The sequence below is a fragment of the Dama dama genome, chromosome 4 (assembly GCF_033118175.1).
Source record: "Dama dama isolate Ldn47 chromosome 4, ASM3311817v1, whole genome shotgun sequence".
In the NCBI taxonomy this organism is placed as follows: domain Eukaryota; kingdom Metazoa; phylum Chordata; class Mammalia; order Artiodactyla; family Cervidae; genus Dama; species Dama dama.
This window is the reverse complement of record NC_083684.1, coordinates 37,916,524-37,936,656: the sequence shown is the minus strand read 5'-3', so window position 1 is coordinate 37,936,656 and position 20,133 is coordinate 37,916,524. Positions and strand designations below refer to the sequence as shown.

Genomic DNA, 20,133 nt, shown 5'->3' with positions numbered 1-20,133 from the left:
TTTAGAGCTATTACAAAACCTTAAAGCAAATACAGTCCTATAATTATCATTTAATAGAGTTTCTTTCTACCAGCTCCTAAAAGTAATTACATATTGAAGTAATCCAAAAAGAGTAATCACATTCCACATCCTATTAATAGCCTACTGAGTTACCAAATTTCCCGGCTGAGACTGTTTTCCATAGAAAACATGAGATAATGGTTTATAGCATGCTGAGTAAAAGCATCAGCTTTCTCTCTCCTTGAGTGTTTACTTCCATTATGCCATGTAAATAATCAGGATTGTGTTTGCCTAAACTCTGTGGAAGCATTCGGCCTCTTTAAAAATATAAGAGGGGAAGCCATCTTAATATACACAAACGTTTTATTTCATATTTTATCTTACTCCATTCTACAGCACGGGAGCTTCAAAGACAACTCAGCAGGCAGCTGGGAAGTAGAACACTGGTAACTCTTCGACATCTGAGTTCATCTTTGGCTATTAATATCAAGAGTGGTGCCGTTTGGGGAGATGAAGAGCCGATCCACCCAGGCTTTGAGATGCATTTAGTTTGAAAATACTAGACTTATGGCATCTTTTAAAATCATGAGGAACATGTAATGAATAAGAAAAGCACAAAGAAAAAAAAATACTGAGAATCGCACCTCTCGTATATGTAGCTCTGCATTGGTTTTAAAGCTTTCTAATCGCCCTTGTTGCACTTAATTCCTAAGCAGCCCCAGAAAGTAGGCATTTTGGATATTTTTGTCCCCATTTCCTAGATGAGGAAGGAATATGAAAAGTCAGAAGATTCAGAGACTTACCTAAGGTCACCCTGCCAATAAATAAATTGACCTAGAACGCTTGTGTGTTTCCTGGGTTCTGTCAGGTGTAGGAATACTGTATATTATTAATATAGAGCTTGTGTCTTTTCTAATTTCTGATTTTGGAATTATTACTTAAAAACTCTTTGTTAACCCCATAATCAAATAACAATAGTATTTAGAAGAGAAAAAGATCTAAAATTCAATTCATCAATCTAGGATTCCAGGAAAGTATGAAGAGAAAAGGACAAACTGTAATTTTAATCAGCCATGGAAATTATAGTAAAATATATTTGTGAAGGACAAATTTTATAATTTTATTCTACTGCATAATTAATACATATTCCTTGTAGGAAAATTAGAAAATACAAATAAGCAGAAATAAACTTAGAAATAATAAAATAACTTGGTAATATACAATCTAAAAATAATCACTGCTAATTTTTATAGCCTTCTAGCTGTTTTCTTGGCATATATTTTGATCTTTAAAAAAAGGCAACCATAAAATAATGTTCTCTTTTTTCCCTACATAATAATACATGATGTGCATTTTTTAGCATCATTATACTTATGTCAACATTTTTTTCCAAAATAACCCCCTGACTTCATTATAAGGGTATATGGTATCAGTTGACTATTGTTGGTTAAGCACATTCTTTTCACACACTTTTGTTGTTCAGTCACTCAGTCCTGTCCGACTCTTTGTGACCCCATGGACTGCAGCATGCCAGGCCTCCCTGTCTTTCACCATCTCCTGGAGTTAGCTCAGACTCATGTCCATTGAGATGTCATCCAACCATCTCACCCTCTGTCAAAGTGATGTCTTTGCTTTATAATATGCTGTCTAAGTTTGTCATTTGTCATAGCTTTCCTTCCAAGGAGCAAGTGTCTTTTAATTTCATGACTGCAGTTATCCTCCACAGTGATTTTGGAGCCCAAGAAAAGAAAATCTGTCACTGTTTCCACTTTTTCCACTTCTGTTTGCCATGAAGTGTTGGGATCAGATGCTGTGCCAGCTTTTTCACTGTCCTCTTTCACCCTCATCAAGAGGCTCTTTAGTTCCTCTTCACTTTCTGACATTAGAGTGGCATCATCTGAGGTTGTTGATATTTCTCCCAGCAATCTTGACTCCAGCTTGTGCTTGACCCAGCCTGGCATTTCACATGAGGTACTCTTCATATAAATTAAGTGAGCAGCGTGACAATATACAGCCTTATCTCACTCCTCTCCCAGTTTTGAACCAATCTGTTGTTCCATGTCCAGTTCTAACCGTTGCTTCTTGACCTGCATACAGGTTTCAGAGGAGGCAAGCAAGGTGGTCTGATATTCCCATCTCTTTAATAATTTTCCACAGTTTGTTGTGATCCACACAGTCAAAGACTTTCACATAGTCAATGAAACAGAAGTAGATGTTTTTCTGGAATTCCCTTGCTTTCTCCATGATTCAGGGAATATTGGCAATTTGGTGTCTGGTTCCTTTGCCTTTTCTAAACCCAGCTTGTACATCTGGAAGTTCTTGGTTCACGTACTGCTGAAGCTCTGCATAAAGAATTTTGAGCTATCCTTGATAGCATGTCTTATCATACCTACTGCATAATTTCCCCACTGTTTCAATGTCCTTTCAGTCCTGTTTATGCTGTGTTTTAAAGTAAAGAATTTTTTTTTTTCATTTTAATTTTTTCTTTAAGACCAAAAACATTTTGTATTGGGGTATAGCCAATTGACAATGTTGTGACAGCTACAGGTGAACGATGAAGATTCAGCCATACATATACATGCATCCATTCTCCCCCAAACCCCGCTTCCATCCAGGCTGGCACATAATATTGAGCAGAGTTCCATGTGCTACACAATAGGTTTTTGTTGGCTATCCATTTTAAATATAGCAGTGTGTACATGACCTTTCATTTTTTGTGTAATATTATTCTTAGCAAGATTTTCCTCATGAAAAATTGACATCAATATTCACTTAGCTTATCTGCTTTCTTATATATCACATTTCCCATTCCAACCTTTTATCCCTATGAGATAAATACACAAGCTCCCTTTGTTGGCCATTTTTTAATTATCATTTAAGAAATAGTCATTTCTAGTTTCTTTATAACACCATCCTTATTTTCACCTGCATTACATACTCCTAGATTTTATGGACTATCAACATTTCCTATTCTATTTACTCTCATGAGAGCATCATATTTTTCATGAGTGATTTCACACATATTATGTTAAAATCTGACAAGTATTTTGTCCACATTGTTTTCCTTTTATTACTCTTTCTTAGATTTTGGTTTCTTTGTTCCTCCAGATATAATTTAGAATTTTTTTAGGTACTCGATAAGTATCTTCATGAATTTTATTCGGTTGCCTTAAATTTACAGATTAATTTAAAAACTAACAATTTTAAAATATTCTTCCTATCCAGAAGCATGATCTGAGTTCCCATTGAATCTGTTCTCTTTTTAATTACCATCAGGGATATTTTATAGTTTTCTTCATTTTTGTTCTTCATATTTCTTATTAAGATAATGAATAGCTACTTTATATTTTGGATGCTGTCCTAGGATAGATTTTTTAAATTATGTATTATTTTCTAAGTGACAATTTTTAGTATAAACTATAGCTATTTTACTTAGTTCATTTATTATTGGACACTGAGAAGTTATTAATATAACTTCTCAGCTATTTTCCTAGGTTTTCTAGGGAGACAACTACATAAAAATTAAATAATGACAATTTGCTTCATCTTTTTTAAAAAAAATTGGGGTTTTTTGACAAACTGCATAGATTTGTGCTTTATGTGCTAAACAATAGCAATAATAATGGCTTTACTTACTAATTTAATGGGGATATTATTTCTAGAGTTTTATTGTTAAGCATAATATTGATTGTTATATTAAAATTAAGATTTGTGTTGTGTGTGTGTATTTTAGGAAGTTTCCTCTCCATTTTAATTTTATTTTAAAAAACAGATGTTCAGTTTTTAGCACAATTTTTGGATACTAATAATAAGACAGTATGGTTTTGACCACTGACCTAATTGATACTTTAAATTGAAATATCCTGATTTTGAACTTCACATTTCTAATTTCCAAACCTCTATTCCAAATAATGATGAAATGCAAAGAGCAAGGGTTAAAGATTAAATGTTGGCTGTAGCAGTGAGTGAGACATAGTCCCATGTATCAGGAAATTCCTGAAAGCACATGCAGCAAAATTAGCTCTTTTGTGAAAGCACAGGTGATTTCGATAGTGACTGTTCCTGACCTACCTGCAGAGGAGCTGTAACTATCACGGTGGCCTCCAAACAGGCTGTCTGACCCTAGTCTTGCCCCCACTTAACTTAACTTGCCCCCACTGATAATGTCTTTCTTTTTAGAATTCTCCTATGACTCTCCATTTCCTATGGCTTTAACTGAAACTTTATAGCCTAGTGAGCAAGAAATGATATGACCTCCTTCCCATAAACTTTGCGTCTATCATCTCCTTTCTCTTGTTACCGTAAACCGTGCTCCAAAAGCTTCAAACCATCTTTATTTTCCCAAATATGCTGTGTTCTCACATGCCCATGCTTTTTTTTCCCATTTATTTTTATTAGTTGGAGGCTAATTACTTTACAATATTGTAGTGGTTTTTGCCATACATTGACATGAATCAGCCATGGATTTACATGTGCTCCCCATCCCGATCCCCCCTCCTGCCTCCCTCCCCATCCCATCCCTCTGGGTCTTCCCAGTGCACCAGCCCTGAGCACTTGTCTCATGCATCCAACCTGGGCTGGCGATCTGTTTCACCCTTGATAGTATACTTGTTTCAATGCTGTTCTCTCAGAACATCCCACCCTCACCTTCTCCCACAGAGTCTAAAAGTCTGTTCTGTACATCTGTGTCTCCTTTTCTGTTTTGCATATAGGGTTATTGTTACCATCTTTTTAAATTCCATATATATGCGTTAGTATGCTGTATTGGTCTTTATCTTTTTGGCATTTGTTCTGTGGAAAATGTACCCCCATCCCTGACTATTATACCTCCTCTTTCAAGTGGCATTGTAAATGAAGTCTCTTAGGTGAAGCTTTGCTGGGCATCCCAGCCCATCCCTGGATGCTACCTCTTCTGTGCTCCAGGAACACTGCACTAACCTCTAGTGTTTTTTAATCACTCTGCGTTCCAAGCATACATTTCTCTGTCTGTCTCCCATTAGAATACGAGCTCTGGAATCCCAAAATTTAAAAAAAGTGGGTTGACCAAATGCATGGATTAAAATGGAAAAAGTAGATAGAAAGACATGTAATGTGCTTCAGTCATTTGGGGGCTTAGTTATTATTGTGGAAAGATGATTATGTTATGAGATAAGCTTCAGGCTAAAAAGACAACCCTTCTTTCTATGTTGGAATCTTCTGAAGGAGTCAGTACCAGATCACCCACTCCTTCCATCCATTTATCCTTTCATCATATATTATTGCACAAAGTTATATTGGACATCTAAGGTCTGGATGCAGGAAGAGATGACTTTCAAATGTATTAAATTTGTAAGTATATTATCTAATATGCATCATGTTGCAGATCAAATGAGTTCTGATGCATGATATATTCAGAGTTAAGTTTGAACTGCTAAAAAAAACGTCAAATTAAATCAAATTAAAAAAAAAATAGAACAACTAAGAATAAAACCACCATATGACCCAGCAATCGCACTCCTAGGCATGTACCCGGAGGAAACCAAAATTGAAAGAGACACATGTATCCCATTGTTCACTGCAGCACTATTTACAATAGCTAGAACATGGAAGCAACCTAGATGTCCATCGACAGATGAATGGATAAAGAATTTGTGGTATATATACACAATGGAATATTACTCAGCCATAAAAAGGAATGCATTTGAGTCAGTTCCAATGAGGTGGATGAACCTAGAACCTATTATACAGAGTGAAGTGAGCCAGAAAGAGAAAGATAAATACCATATTCTAACACATATATATGGAATCTAGAAAAATGGTACTGAAGAATTTACTTACAGGGCAACAGTGGAGAAACAGACATAGAGAACAGACTTACGGACATGGGAAGAAGGGAGGAGAGGGTGAGACATATGGAAAGAGTAACATGGAAAGTTATATTACCATATGTAAAATAGACAGCCAACGAGAATTTGCTGCATGGCTCAGGCAACTCAAACAGGGGCTCTGCATCAGCCTAGAGGGGTGGGATGGGGAGGGAGATGGGAGGGAGGTTCAAAAGGGAGGGGATATGTGTATACCTATGGGTGATTCATGTTGAGGTTTGACAAAAAACAGCAAAATTCTGTAAAGCAATTATCCTTCAATAAAAAATAAATTAATTAAAAATATTTTTAAAAATAGAACAAAAAAAGTTTGTATGGAAAGCAGGTTTGGCTGGGTAAGGAAAGATAGCCAAGACAGATTCATCCTGATTAGACCAATTGGCAAACATCTTTCTTTCTTTCTTCTTCTTCTTCTTTTTTTTTTTTTGGTCTAAACTAATGACAATTCTTTTTCTGACGAGCAGCACCAAAAAGCATCCAAATATGCTTCCAGCTTTTCATTTTTATAATTTAAAGATAATCAAACAGATTTCTGTGGGACTTTTCCCCCCTTAATTGCTTCAATATGGAAGATTCTCTGTTGGCAGATCAAAATGGCAGATGGCTTTTAATGCCCTGCCATTTTCACTGTATAAATAATTATGTTCCTTTTCTGCCTGAGATTCACTGCTGCAGTTTTTCCAACACAGAACACAGTTTATCTGGAAACCCACCTCCTCCTCAACCTAACAGAAGGAGGAATAGGTCTTTTTGGTGAATTAGACAGATTATTCTTTCAAGGTTCGCTCTGGTCACTGACTTAACCGTTGGGATTTCTCAACTCACTAAAAGACCCTAAATGTTTATCTCCCACTGAATTCCCTGGTAGTTTTCCTTTTCTAAAACCAGGAAATACATTCCTTTCTCCCTCTCTATCACCAAGAGAAAATTATCCTCTAACGAAAGTGGAAGGAGGGTTGACTCTAAGGAATGTGATAAACTACAACCTGAAAAGTCTTTGATACCAACAAAGAGTGCACACTTAGATGCCTTGTATACACATCAGTTCAGTCCAGTTCAGTTCAGTCGTATCCACCTCTTTGTGACCCCATGGACTGCAGCATGCCAAGCTTCCCTGTCCATCACCAACTCCTTGCTCAAACTCGTGTCCATCGAGTCAGTGATGCCATCCAACCATCTCATCCTCTGTCATCCCCTTCTCCTCCTGTCTTTAATCTTTCCCAGCATCAGGGTCTTCTGAAATGAATCAGCTCTTTGCATCAGGTGACCAAAAAATTGGCGCTTCAGCATCAGTCCTTCCAATGAATATTCAGGACTGATTTCCTTTAGGATTGACTGGTTTGATCTCCTTGCTGTCCAAGGGACTCTCAAAAGTCTTCTCCAACACCACAGTTCAAAAGCATCAATTCTATGTGCATATACACATGCACATGGGCAATTGTTCCCGTGTTATTTGTTGTGTTTTGAATTTTGAATCTCAGTATCAGAGATATAATTAAAAGATCATAATCCCCCTTCCTCTGTAGGATGCAGGCCTTCATTTACAGGGGAAACATGATAGCCATCTGAGTCTTGGATCAAACAATTTTCTGCATTAATATTTTAAGGCTAGTCTCAGAATTTACCTCACTGTAGCATTTCCATCATTCCAAAATATTAAGAAAATAATAGATTTCTTTTTACGTCTTGCATACTGGTTTGTTTTTGAAGGTGTGTGTGTTTCTGGAAATGCTATGGGAAGAGAAGTGCTGAATAAGTGCCCTAAATCCTTTGTAGGTCTCTCTGACATAAAATTCTTAGCGTTCTAAGAGCAGTTCTTTCATCTGGGACTTGAGTCTGTAAGGATTTAGTTATAGGCTGTGGTGGGGGTCCATATAATTAACTAACCATGCTGGAGAAATCTGGTATTTAAAAAAAAAAGGAACAAATGTGGCATGCAATAATATCAGAATTCTAGGGTCTGCTGTGCACTGGTAAAAATACAGTGAAACCTAGAGGAGTTTGAATCCCAGTTTTGTTACTGTGATCAGTTGCTTCCTTCTTTGTTTCTGAATTTCTTTTCATATAAAATAAAGGTAATTATACTTTCTGAACATAGTTTAAAAATTCTTTGGGGTTAAGTAGGTGGAAGTGACAAAGAATAAGGTTTGCACATATTAGCAGCTCAATAAATGTTACTTAATTAAATCTGACTCACCCAAAATAACAAAAAAAAAATGATGAGATAGAGACGATATTTTCCAGGAACAAAATCTATAATATCGATAGAGGCAGTGATGATCAAGTGGGGTTCAAAAGTACAAAGTGGGAGAAGATAGGCAGTCTGGAAATTGATGGCAAGCTATTAAGTCAGTAAAATCTGACTGTGTGGAAAAGCCAGATGGATGCTGAATGTAATGAAAGAAACCTCCTTCAACTGTTTACTTTTCTAGCTCACAAAACACTGCTGACCAAAGATGAGTAAGCAAGGTTCTTGCCTTCAGGGATGTTACTGTCCATTGGAGAAAACACACATTCAAACAGTTGCCATAGATTGTGAAATAGTCAATATGAGCAATGACTACAGGTAGATAGGTGGCTCGTACAGTGTTTAGAAAGACAATAAAAGATGCAGATATCAAGTTTACCTTTAAGCTTTAGTCATCTCAGAAAGTTAATGCTACAAACTTCAAAAGCATTATTTGAAATTTCTGTTATTTCAGTCCCTCCCTCAGATTCAAGGTGTCACAAATAGTGCCATCAAAAATTAAAATTATTTTTTCAAAAATCACAAATGTAAATGAGCACCAAAAAATCTAAATAACTAGACTTTTCAATGATGTCTTTTGTACAATAATTCTGTAGCATGTGTGTTTCTGAAATTTTCAAAGTTTGAAACTTCACTAATACTTTTGGGATGCACTTTATATATATATATTTTTTCATTATTCTGGTAGAGCTATTGCCACATATCTAAGGAAAGTAGAGAAAACCCAGAGGAACATAATCACATAATGTTTATTCTGCTAGGGACTGCATCACTGTCTTCAAGTGTGTGGAAGCTTTTAATGGGGTGGATGGATTTAGTTTGTTGTTAAGGTTTGAGCAGAAAGGATAAATTAGGTAGCTTTAGGTCAGAAGTGAATTAAATAAGAGCAAGGCTTGGCCTAGATCTTTTACAGTCTCAAGAGATGGGCTCCAGTAGGATGCAGACAGTGTCTGTCTTCACAGGCTAAAGTATTAATATCTCTGATCAAGTTGATCAGTAGGGGAATCTTTAGCTTTGGAGCAGAGAGGGACAGAGGAAAAGAAGTGGTAAGGAAGAGTGTCTTAAGATGCTTTTTAGGGCACTATTCTCTCACTTTAAGCCAAGCCTCTCTGCTGACATCATGATGAGAGCAGAAAGTACTAATCCTTTGCTGCAGTGATTCCTCTTTTCAGATTGCTATACCCATATATGGCTTCCCTGGTGGCTCAGATGGTAAAGAGTCTGCCTGCAGTGTGGGAGACCCAGGTTCGATCCCTGGGTCGGGAAGATCCCCTGGAGAAGGAAATGGCAACCCACTCACTATTCTTGCCTGGAAAATCCCATGGACAGAGGAGTCTGAAAGGCTGTAGTCCATAGGGTCGCAGAGTCAGACACAACTGAGTTTGCCCATATATTGCCCATTTTGCCCTGGTTGTTTTTCTTTTGGCTAATACAAGATTGGCACCCAGTACAGTTGACGTATAAAAGGCTGCTTCCCTGTCATAATTTTCCATTTTAATATCCTTTGTATATATCCCTCCCTTGGGTGATATCATCATCATGGCCCTTACATTTGCATCTCCAAACTGGTACCATGGAGACCATCATTATGAAGAACTTTTACATTTTGTTAATGTAATGACAAAGTATGCAGATAAAAATAGCATCCAGTTAGGAGTCTAGGTTGTAGACATAAAAATTTGAAACCTGAATTTATTTACCATTAATAGAAATACTACAGTTTGTACAAGACATATACTAGTAATTAATGACCTCGTCTGCAAGTTTTTACCTAAGTGGGGGGAAAAAGGAAAGGCATCCATGTTTGTGGACAGGGAGAAGAATATAAGGTGTCAGGATGAAAGACCAAGGTGATTGAAAAACATTTTCTTACCATGGGAAATACCTTACCCAGAACTGAAGGATGCACCCTTCCTACGTCTGAAGGGTGCACCCTTCCCTGTAGGCAATTGCATTTAAGGCTGCAATGACATTTCTAAGAATTCACTTTCCTCTCTTTGCCAATATGTTTCTCTTCCTCATTAGTCTACTGCACAAAGAGGAGAGCTTCCAGAAAATAATTGATATTTACTGGTCATCTGCAACAGCCTGGTACTGTGCAAAGTGCCTGTATGAATGGAATCAAATTTAACCCTCAAAACTATTAATTTCCTGGATGAGAATATAGCAACTCAAGACACTTACCTAATATGTCTAGATGTCATGCAATTAACATGTAGAATAGTCATGATTCAAACCCAGATCTGTTTGACCCCAAACACTGAGATTTGCTCTTTGGAAGCTTTATAAAGAATACTTTGGCCACCTGATGTGAAGAGCTGACTCATTAGAAAAGATTGAAGGCAAAAGAAGAGGGTGGCAGATGGGGGGGATGTTTAGATAGCATCACTGACTCAATGGACATGAATATGGACAAACTCCAGGAGACAGAGCAGGATGGAGGAGCCTGCAGTCCATGGGGTGGCAAAGAGTTGGACATGACTTAGTGACTGAACAACAACAAAAACAATAAAGGAGAAGGATTTGAGAAATCTCTTGATGAAAACTTAAAAATTGATAGAACAGTTGTCATTTTCTGCCTCATCTTATTAACCATGGAAACAATTGGACACTTCCCTGAAAATATGTCCTACAAAAGCTCTTATTTTTTTTCTTGCATCACCCATACATCTCAGAAATGTGTATGTCCAAATTGAGGGGACCCTCTCAAAGATGGATATAGAGTAGCTGGCTAATTAAAATAATGAGAGAATTTGTAGCCAAACCTAGGATACAAAAATGATTTCCTACAGAGGTTTTATTATTGTTGTCAGTTTGTTTCATTTTCCATTTATTTTTCTAGAGTTGTTTTCCATGGAGTCCCTGCTTATAACGGTCCTTTTTGTTAGTAAAGGATCAGTGACCAGAGTGGACAACAAGAAAGACCATCACAGGACATGGTTCTGTCTCCTCTGATATGGCCCTCCCTGCAGAAAAACTCATCCTTCCATTGGTGCTGAGGTCTAGATCTAAAGGGGGGATATTATATGCATTCAAGCAACAGTAACCACCTAAGTGCCAAGCTAGTCTGGTTAGACATGCTTCTCGTCTAACTATACCTACCCCTCACCAGTTCACCAGCTCTGGAGGACCTGGATTCTGGTGCTAAGTTTTCCAGTTAGAAGGATTCCTGAGCTCCCTGGAAGCACAACCCAGAGGACAACCAAAGGTTTTTATTATTTGGTCCTAATCGCAACCCCATGAGGCATGCTTGGTATCAACTTGTGTCCTCATTTTAGAAATGAACAAGTAAGGCTCTGGCAGGACAAATGACTCATTCTAAAGCATGTGTTTGGAATATGCCCAGGAACAGACCTTCAGACCGTTTATTTTCCACCTCTCAAACTAATCTTAAAAGCCATATGTGAAACATTTTTTAAAAGTTCTCGAGATTCTACTGATGAATCACGCAGAGACAATAAACGGTTCAGTCAGCTGGGCACTTTGATGAGCTTTCATTTCCTAGTTTCAGTGTGACTGAGGGGACTCAGCTGTTCAGAATATGAAGCATCTTGAATTCACAGGCTGGTGTCCTGCTCAGATACATGTTTTCCACTAGTGTTTGGTTTTCAGTTACCTTCCTGTATAAGCCAGCCTGCTGGCATCTGGAGGTACAGTTTTGCATGGATTGCACACTCAAGAGTATATTTTTAAGCCACGGCCGCCACAGGTTTAAAAAAAATAAAAACACTCAGGTCATGTTCCCACCAAACTGCACCATGGGTAACAGGGTGGGACTCAATAGGTGACATCTCTTGGGGATGTCATTCATATCAGAGAGGTATATTTGACGAAGCAATTTAATTAATTTATCTTCTTCATAAATTTTTTCATATTTATTTTTATTCATGATGGTATGGCATTTTGACATTTCAGATCATTAAAATACAATAAATATTTTAACATTTAATTTGTGAAAGCCTTCAATTCAAATAAAATTATGAGAAGGAAAAAATAACATTTGAAGTAATTTATGTAGATATGTCAATTTTTTGGGATTTGTTAAGCATAGAACAATGGTATAGCCTACAATAGGAAAGAACACTCAGCAAATGGAATGTTAAGTTTATATTCTATTTGACCACCTTGAAAAAAAAAATTCATGATTTTTCATAGTACATATAATTTTTCTCCAGTGATAAGAGCAATATATGCTAATTATACAAACTTCAGAAAATATAGAGATGACGGCTGACGGTTCTGCCCTGTTTTGATTGAGATTGGCAGCAGAGGGCAGAAGATATGTCATTAATAAGTCTTGCCAAAAACCAGCCAGCACCCACACCTTAGCTTCTGCAATACTCAGAATATCTATTCAGTCCTAAATGAGACTGAACCTGGTATAGATTTTTTTTTTTTTATCTCACACAGTATATGTTACATTTTCTTTAACTTAAAAATATGAATTCAGCTTTTAGATTCTAGGATAATTTTTCCTACCACAAGAGCTAATTCATGGTATTATCAATTCATTCAAAGCAATGGGCCATCATCTTGGTCTAACCTTGTTATAAATTACTGATTTCTAACTCACAAAATGAGGCATGCCATATTGAGTGTGTGTGTATATGTGTGTGTGTGTGTCTGCATCTGTGTAATTTGATGGAGCATATTCAAAAAACTTCCACTGTTTTATAATAGCAGTGTTTTCCAAGGCAGAGCATATGGTCTAGAAAAAAAATCTTTTTGGCGGGTAGAGATATGCAGAAAACATGATGAGGAAGCATTTCGGAATAGGTTACAAAAGATTGAGAAATACATGAAAACCAACATCTGGAACTTGAGTGAAACCTTTCCCAGAACATGGTTACAACATTTGTTCAACAAATATTTATTGAATGTCTGCTGTGTGTCCAGCACTGGAGGGACTGAGATGAAGCAGATAAAAGCCCCTGTTTTCCAGAAGTCCACAGTCTAGGAGAGAACCAAGTATTTTATGCCAACAAATAATGACAGAAGAGTGGGAGACTGATTTGTATAGGAATGTACAGTGTGCTGGGTCCCAGTGGAGATGGGGGGAAGAGTCTAAAAAGGGCTTCCTGAAGGTGACTTTGGATTCAGTTTTGAGGCTTGAGAAACTCACTGGTCATGATTAAAGGAACTTTGGGTGGGTGGGAGGGCATTTTAAAGCAAAGGGTCAAAGTCAAGGCGTACAAAGAATATGGTGTGCTGAGTAGCAGTCCTAAGTTCTGCACAGCTGGCTGAACTGGGTGTGTGGGAAACAGCAGGCATGAGCCTGGAAGGCAAGGTAAAGTCTAGATCAGGGAACTATCTGGTGATCCACTGTGTAGACGTGGGCTGTGTTGCATGGGCAACAGAGAAAATATCATTGTTTTAAGCAGGAATGAGATTTTCAACTGGGTGGCTGATGTTGCTTGAATTTCAGAGAAACTGTAAACCTGCTGCTAGGTTTATAAAATATTTTCATTTTAAAGACAACATCTCCCTTTATGACTTATGAGTGGGTTCGTAGTTTGGGCAAGATTTGAGAGTGGATTAGAAATCTCTCAAAAAAACTAACAAAAACTGGCCAAAGGCTTGTCATGAAGTCGGGAAAGTGCACACTCACCTATCTTATTTAATTGTATCCCTCACTAACAGAGGGTGTGGTTGAAGCCCGTAAGTCCTTCTATTTGAGGAAAAGAACAAACACTCAAACAGAAAATGGTGTCCTTACCCAACCACTGAAAGCATTCATATTGACAAAATAGAGCCAATTTCTGAATTTTGTTTCCAGATGGGACAAAACTCAGGGATCTTTGTCATGCCAAATGGCAGCGGCTTCTGTAGATATCTAGATTAGAGAACGAGTGGGGCGATTCTGGTTGTTAGCCTCGGTGGTGAGAAGAGCACGCTCAGATCAGCCAAGCTGAACGGAGCAGACTGAAGGCTGTGACGCCCCGGCCTTGCTCTCCAAGTGCGCCTTCTCTCCCCTCTTCCCACAGATAATACCGCGGGCGTGTATGCCCGGCGCGGAGGGTTCAGTCGGCAGAAGCAGGACTTGTACCTCCTGCCCATCGTGATCAGTGACGGCGGGATCCCTCCCATGAGCAGCACCAACACCCTCACCATCAAGGTCTGTGGGTGTGACGTGAACGGGGCGCTGCTGTCCTGCAACGCGGAAGCCTACATCCTGAACGCCGGGCTGAGCACCGGGGCGCTGATCGCCATCCTCGCCTGCATCGTCATTCTCCTGGGTAAGGGATCTCCCCGGCCACCCGTGGGAAGGGCCTTTCAACCAGATGCCCATCCTTGACACACGTATATTTCTCAAGTTACATGTGCTATATACTGTGGTTGCAAGTTGGGACAAAAAAGAAGTGTCTGCCTGCTCATGTATTTCAGGGTATGGGACGTGGGGAGCAAGTGACTTAACAAGCATTAGAGCAGAGTTGGGGGAACTTCGTGATGAGCAAAATGCTGGCATCACCGGACTGCTAGCAGAATACATCTGGGGGCATCAACAGGGAACCGAGTAGAACATCAGAATATTTTGCAGGAGAGGAATTTAGGCAGAGACCTAGTATATGAACAACCATTTGCCTTACAAGAAGAATGAGAAGAGGTAGAGGTAGAAAGAGTAATTGTGATGTCAAAGACGGTCTATGGAGGACTCAAGGAACTGGATGAAGATTGGCCTGGCTGAAGCTGGATCTTGGTTTCCCAGCCCAATTGTCATATGTTATATCTGGGTATATGCCTCAGCTCGGAGGGACCTGGGAGAAGCTTTTCCTGCACTTGCCGGCTGAGTTTGGTGCCCTTCTTCTGCACATGATCCTGTCTATGTTTTACTCTGTAATAGCAGGAAAGCCTCAGGAAGCTTGCATCAGTAGTCCCAAAGTCTCAGAAATCATGCATGATGAAAAAGTCAGAATTCAAACCTAAGTATGTCAGACATCAATTTATACTTGTTCCATGATGGTTAGTTGTCTACTGAATGAATTCATGGATCCTCAATGCATAGGGAAGAGCCAACGAGTTGAATTCAACAAATAGTTAATGAGTATTTTCAGGATACCAGGCCCTGTGTTCAGCCCAGGGAGATAAAGAGAAGAATTATACAAGATCTCAGTGATCAAAAAGTTCATCATCTATTGAGGAAAATAGGCATGAGCAGATAAATACAGAGGCACATGGTGAGCACTATGATGGGGATATGAACATAACAGGCAGTGGGGGCCCAAGAGGTGAAAGTGTCTGACATTGAGTGGGAAGGTCAGAGATATCTTTCTGGAGGATGTAACACACCTATCAGATGCTGAGTGTTCCATCTGAGGAAAAGGGGCTGGGATGGATGGATAGTCCAAGCAGAGGGGGCAGAAAACAGAAATGTTCTGAGAAGTTCATAATCAAGTGGGGGAGGCAGATGTGTGAACAGTGTAACAGGTGTCATGGTGATGGCCAGGTGGATGCAGAGAACGGATACCAGTAGTCCTGTCTGGTATCAGAATGGGATATCAGGAAGGATTTTTGTGATGAAAGATAAAGAGTCATCCAAGCAAAGAAAGTGAAAAGGAGTGGTCCTGGTGAAGGTGTTGTTAGGAGCTAGGCACAGGGGGAAAACACTGCCTAGTGAGCACTGGAAGCCATTCAGAGTCTAGGCAGGTGCACACCCTCGTCCTGCATCTCACAGTGGTGGTGGATCCAGAGGGGCTCTAAGGTCACTTGCCAAATTCAGTCACAAACATTTTCTGCAGTCTTGCTGAGCATGTGGTTGCTGTTGTTTGGTTACCAAGTGGTGTCTGACTCTTTTATGACCCCATGGACACCATGTGACCCCATGCCCATCTCCTCTGTCTATGGGGTTTTCCAGGCAAGAATACTGGAGTGGGTTGCCATTTCTTTTTCCAAGGGATCTTCCCGACCCATGTCTCCTGTACTGGCAGGTGGATTCGGTACCACTGAGCCACCAGAGAAGCCCATGTGTTCCAACGAAAGACTGTAGAAGCCTCTTATGGGGAAGTGGGGGGATTGTCAGAGGAATGAAGCAGTGGCTGAGCTTTCCTTGTAAGCAACTCTGCTCACTTATCCTAGATGGCCTGAGTTCAGTGGAATCCCCTCTCTCAGAGAAGAGACAATAACAGTGGTTTCATCTGGAGTTTCAGCTGACACAGTTTTCTGTTCAAACAAATAGAGATTTTTCATTTGTCTGTTGGGGGTCTTTATAAGCTACCTCTCTTCTATATGGTGGTCTGAAGAGAGTCTAGCTATGCTTATGATCCAGTTTCTTATAAAGGTGTAGTGGGTTCAGTGCTGGCCTCACCTCAGAGCTCTTGCAACCTCTTTTAGACAGGACCTCAAGTCTCTCGTGTCTTCATTTGTAAACTTTGGAGAGGCAGCTGCTTTCCTTTGCAAAAAGAGACAGGCATAACCCACATTTAAGAGGCTGCAGACGGACAGACATATTTAGAATCTTCCTAATTCTTTGGAAGATGACTTCCAAATAGTATCAGATTGATTTGCAAAAAGCTCACAATAGTTGCAACTTGCCAGTTTGTTTGGATAATAATATTTTCCTGGCAGCATTTTTGCAGAGGAAGAGACAGGTGGAGGGCAGCTTTTGCACATCTTTGAGGATTCCAGGTAAGGCACTCATTTCATAGACTGGTCCCTGTTCTGAAGCATGTGTACTCCATGCTTTAAGGTAAGCAGAGTTCCCCTGGGAAAAGAACCCCAGAAGACTGGACTTAACCCTTGCTTCCTTTCTTTGTCTTTCCCTGTAGTCATTGTAGTGTTGTTCGTGACCCTGAGAAGGCAAAAGAAAGAACCACTCATCGTCTTCGAGGAGGAAGATGTCCGTGAGAACATCATCACCTATGATGACGAGGGCGGTGGGGAAGAAGACACAGAAGCCTTTGATATCGCCACCCTCCAGAACCCCGATGGTATCAATGGATTTATCCCTCGCAAAGACATCAAACCTGAGTATCAGTACATGCCTAGACCTGGGCTCCGACCAGCACCCAACAGTGTGGATGTGGATGACTTCATCAACACGAGAATACAGGAGGCGGATAATGACCCAACTGCCCCTCCTTATGACTCCATCCAAATCTATGGTTATGAAGGCAGGGGCTCCGTGGCTGGGTCCCTGAGCTCCTTAGAGTCGGCTACCACAGATTCAGACTTGGACTATGACTACCTACAGAACTGGGGCCCTCGGTTTAAGAAACTAGCGGACTTGTACGGTTCCAAAGACACTTTTGATGACGACTCTTAACAATAACGATACAAATTTGGCCTTAAGAACTGTGTCTGGCGTTCTGAGGAATCTAGAAGATATGTAAACAGGTATTTTTTTAAATCAAGGAAAGGCTCATTTAAAACAAGCAAAGTTTTACAGAGAGGATACATTTAATAAAACTGCAAGGACATCAAAGTGGTAAATACTGTGAAGTACCTTTTCTCACAAAAAGGCAAATATTGAAGTTGTTTATCAACTTGGCTAGAGAAAAACCACTTGGCATACAAAATATTTAAGAGAAGGGGAAGTCTTAACGGTGAACTCACAATGAAGGGAAATTGTTTATGTGTCATGAACATTGAACTCTTTTGTTTTTCTTCTTTTTGTTTTAATTTGTCAAAGATGCTTCCACAAAATTAGAAAGGACAACAGTTCTGAGCTGTAATTTCGCCTTAAACTATGGACACTCTATATGTAGTGCATTTTTAAACTTGAAATATATAATATTCAGCCAGCTTAAACCCATACAATGTATGTACAATACAATGTACAATTATGTCTCTTGAGCATCAATCTTGTTACTGCTGATTCTTGTAAATCTTTTTGCTTCTACTTTCATCTTAAACTAATATGTGCCAGATATAACTGTCTTGTTTCAGTGAGAGGCGCCCTATTTCTATGTCATTTTTAATGTATCTATTTGTACAATTTTAAAGTTCTTATTTTAGTATACATACGAATATCAGTATTCTGACATGTAAGAAATGTTACGGCATCACACTTATATTTTATGAACATTGTACTGTTGCTTTAATATGAGCTTCAATATAAGAAGCAACCTTTGAAATAAAAAAGATTCTTTTTTAATTCTGGGTTTGATTCTTAACATTGAAAACAATTAAGTATTTCTAATTACCCATTTATAATTCTAATTTAAGATATTTGTTATCTTTTCATAACCCTATTTATGATATGTTATAGTCTGATTTTATTGTTTATTTAAAATTGGATATGTTTTACAAATTTTTTTTTTTCTTCAGACAAGATTCTGTAACATTGTGTAAAGCTTTTTTGTACATTCTTGGTGTTAGCTTCTTAGCTTTTCTTCACACACATCTTCTATCAAAGAAGGATGCTAAAGATCTAGGTCAGTCTATGATTTTGCAATACTTGTTATATAATATGCACTTATCTTGTATATCAGTAATTTGATGGTTATGAGAAATGAATCCATGTGGGAATGAATTTATTAGAACTCTAAAGTTCAAGATGTGGATGTTATTGCCCCATACCGAGCATTTGGGGGTTGGTGGGGATGAAGAGTGAAAAATATACATTTGCAACTTGTAGTTATAAGATCAGACCTCCAATGTTATTCTAGTTTTCCTTACTTTGATCTTGCCAGGCTATCATAATGACTCTGACAGTTGAAACTGCTTCTTTTTCTTTTTATAATTGTAACTCCTTTTAAAACAATGTGGCATTTCAAAGTTTGATCAAAGAAAGAGCAATTCATTTCTGAACCTTTGTTTTAAAATATGCTTTGAGCCATAAGCTCAGAATGAGGGCAGGGACCGTGGTGGAACTCTGAGGTCAATGCCATTTGTGAGTATGCCTGAAGTCTCCTGCAGTCCCATCTTGCTGCCTAGTGGTTGGGACTTCTGTGGGGGATGATTCACCTGCTCTGTAGGGCCAAAGGTCAAAACATAGCAATACTTGGGGAAAGAACACACAGGTCATTCTGTGCTGTAAGTGCTTTTTCTCTTTCCCCTAGACACAGGGCACATGCTTTCTCTTGGATTGCAGATAATTTTTAGATTATCTTCTCTTTTTTTAAACTTTATTGTGGGAGTTTGTTTCAAGCAATTTCTTGATATCCTGCTACAGACTATTTTTATGACTCAGTCAAAATCATACAAAGAGAAATGTTTTGATGAAGTGCTCACTTCCACATTCCTTTGCATTTGAATCAAATTGTCTGAACACTTCAATGGAATAAATTCTGTGGACGATGTCACATTGGAATCTTTCATTTCAGTGAAGGATTGCACACTCTCAATACTTCCATAATGACAAGTTTTGTTCATTTTTTATATAGTTTTTGTAATCCAAAGAATATTTTGCTAGGTTTGCACAGATCTCCAATTGAATTTGAAGTGAAGAAATAATTCAAAAAGAAAATGAATAGCACTTAAACAAGTATACAGCTGTAAGTAACCCCGTCACCGTGGATGATCCTTTTTTCTAGGAATGTATTTGGATTAGATTTGACAACTACATTTTCACATTTTTGTGTTTAAATTTTTTTTAAAAGGCTGTTTACTTTTTCAATAGTTAAAATACTTGTTTTTCATTTTTTTCCTTTTTATCTTGTTTTTTACTTTAAGCCTCTATTGTTTGTAGAACCCTTTTAGAAGCTCTCAAATAAAGTGTCTTTCCTGACTAGTGGAGTCCTTTTTCATTTGGAACATATTCCCTTAAAAGCAAGCTTTAGTTTAAGTGGTCCTTCCTTATTTCAATATAAAGTAATCACTGCATTATGACATGGATTCAGCTCAAGAAAGGGCACGGCTTTATTCTTCTTGTCCTTCAGTAGTAGATATTGCTCCATCCATCATTCATTCACTCATCAAAATGTATTTTGTAAACCCTGTAGTAGTTTCTCAGATACAGAATGAAGAAGCTTCCTTGATATCTTCTAGTCTTTCCAAACTTGTTCCAAAATACTTATCCCGTTAATCACCTATGTACCTCTGTACCCACCTATCTCTCCAGACAATGCATCTGGCTATTTCCTA

At 38.5% G+C, this 20,133-nt stretch overlaps 1 protein-coding gene across 2 annotated transcripts in view; it reads left to right on the top strand.

Moving 5' to 3' along the window:
- CDH11 (cadherin 11) overlaps nt 1–18,202 on the top strand; it is a 150,099-nt gene extending 131,897 nt beyond the window's left edge. The window contains exons 12-13 of one of the 2 annotated variants that reach the window (XM_061138650.1): nt 14,097–14,348; nt 16,875–18,202. In XM_061138650.1, coding sequence (XP_060994633.1) covers nt 14,097–14,348; nt 16,875–17,371 — 749 coding nt within the window. In that variant the 3' untranslated portion in view covers nt 17,372–18,202. Of the gene's footprint in view, nt 1–396; nt 11,588–14,096; nt 14,349–16,874 lie in introns of those variants that run through there. The other variant, XM_061138651.1, reaches the window with a different exon arrangement.
- The last annotated feature ends 1,931 nt before the right edge of the window (nt 18,203–20,133 follow it).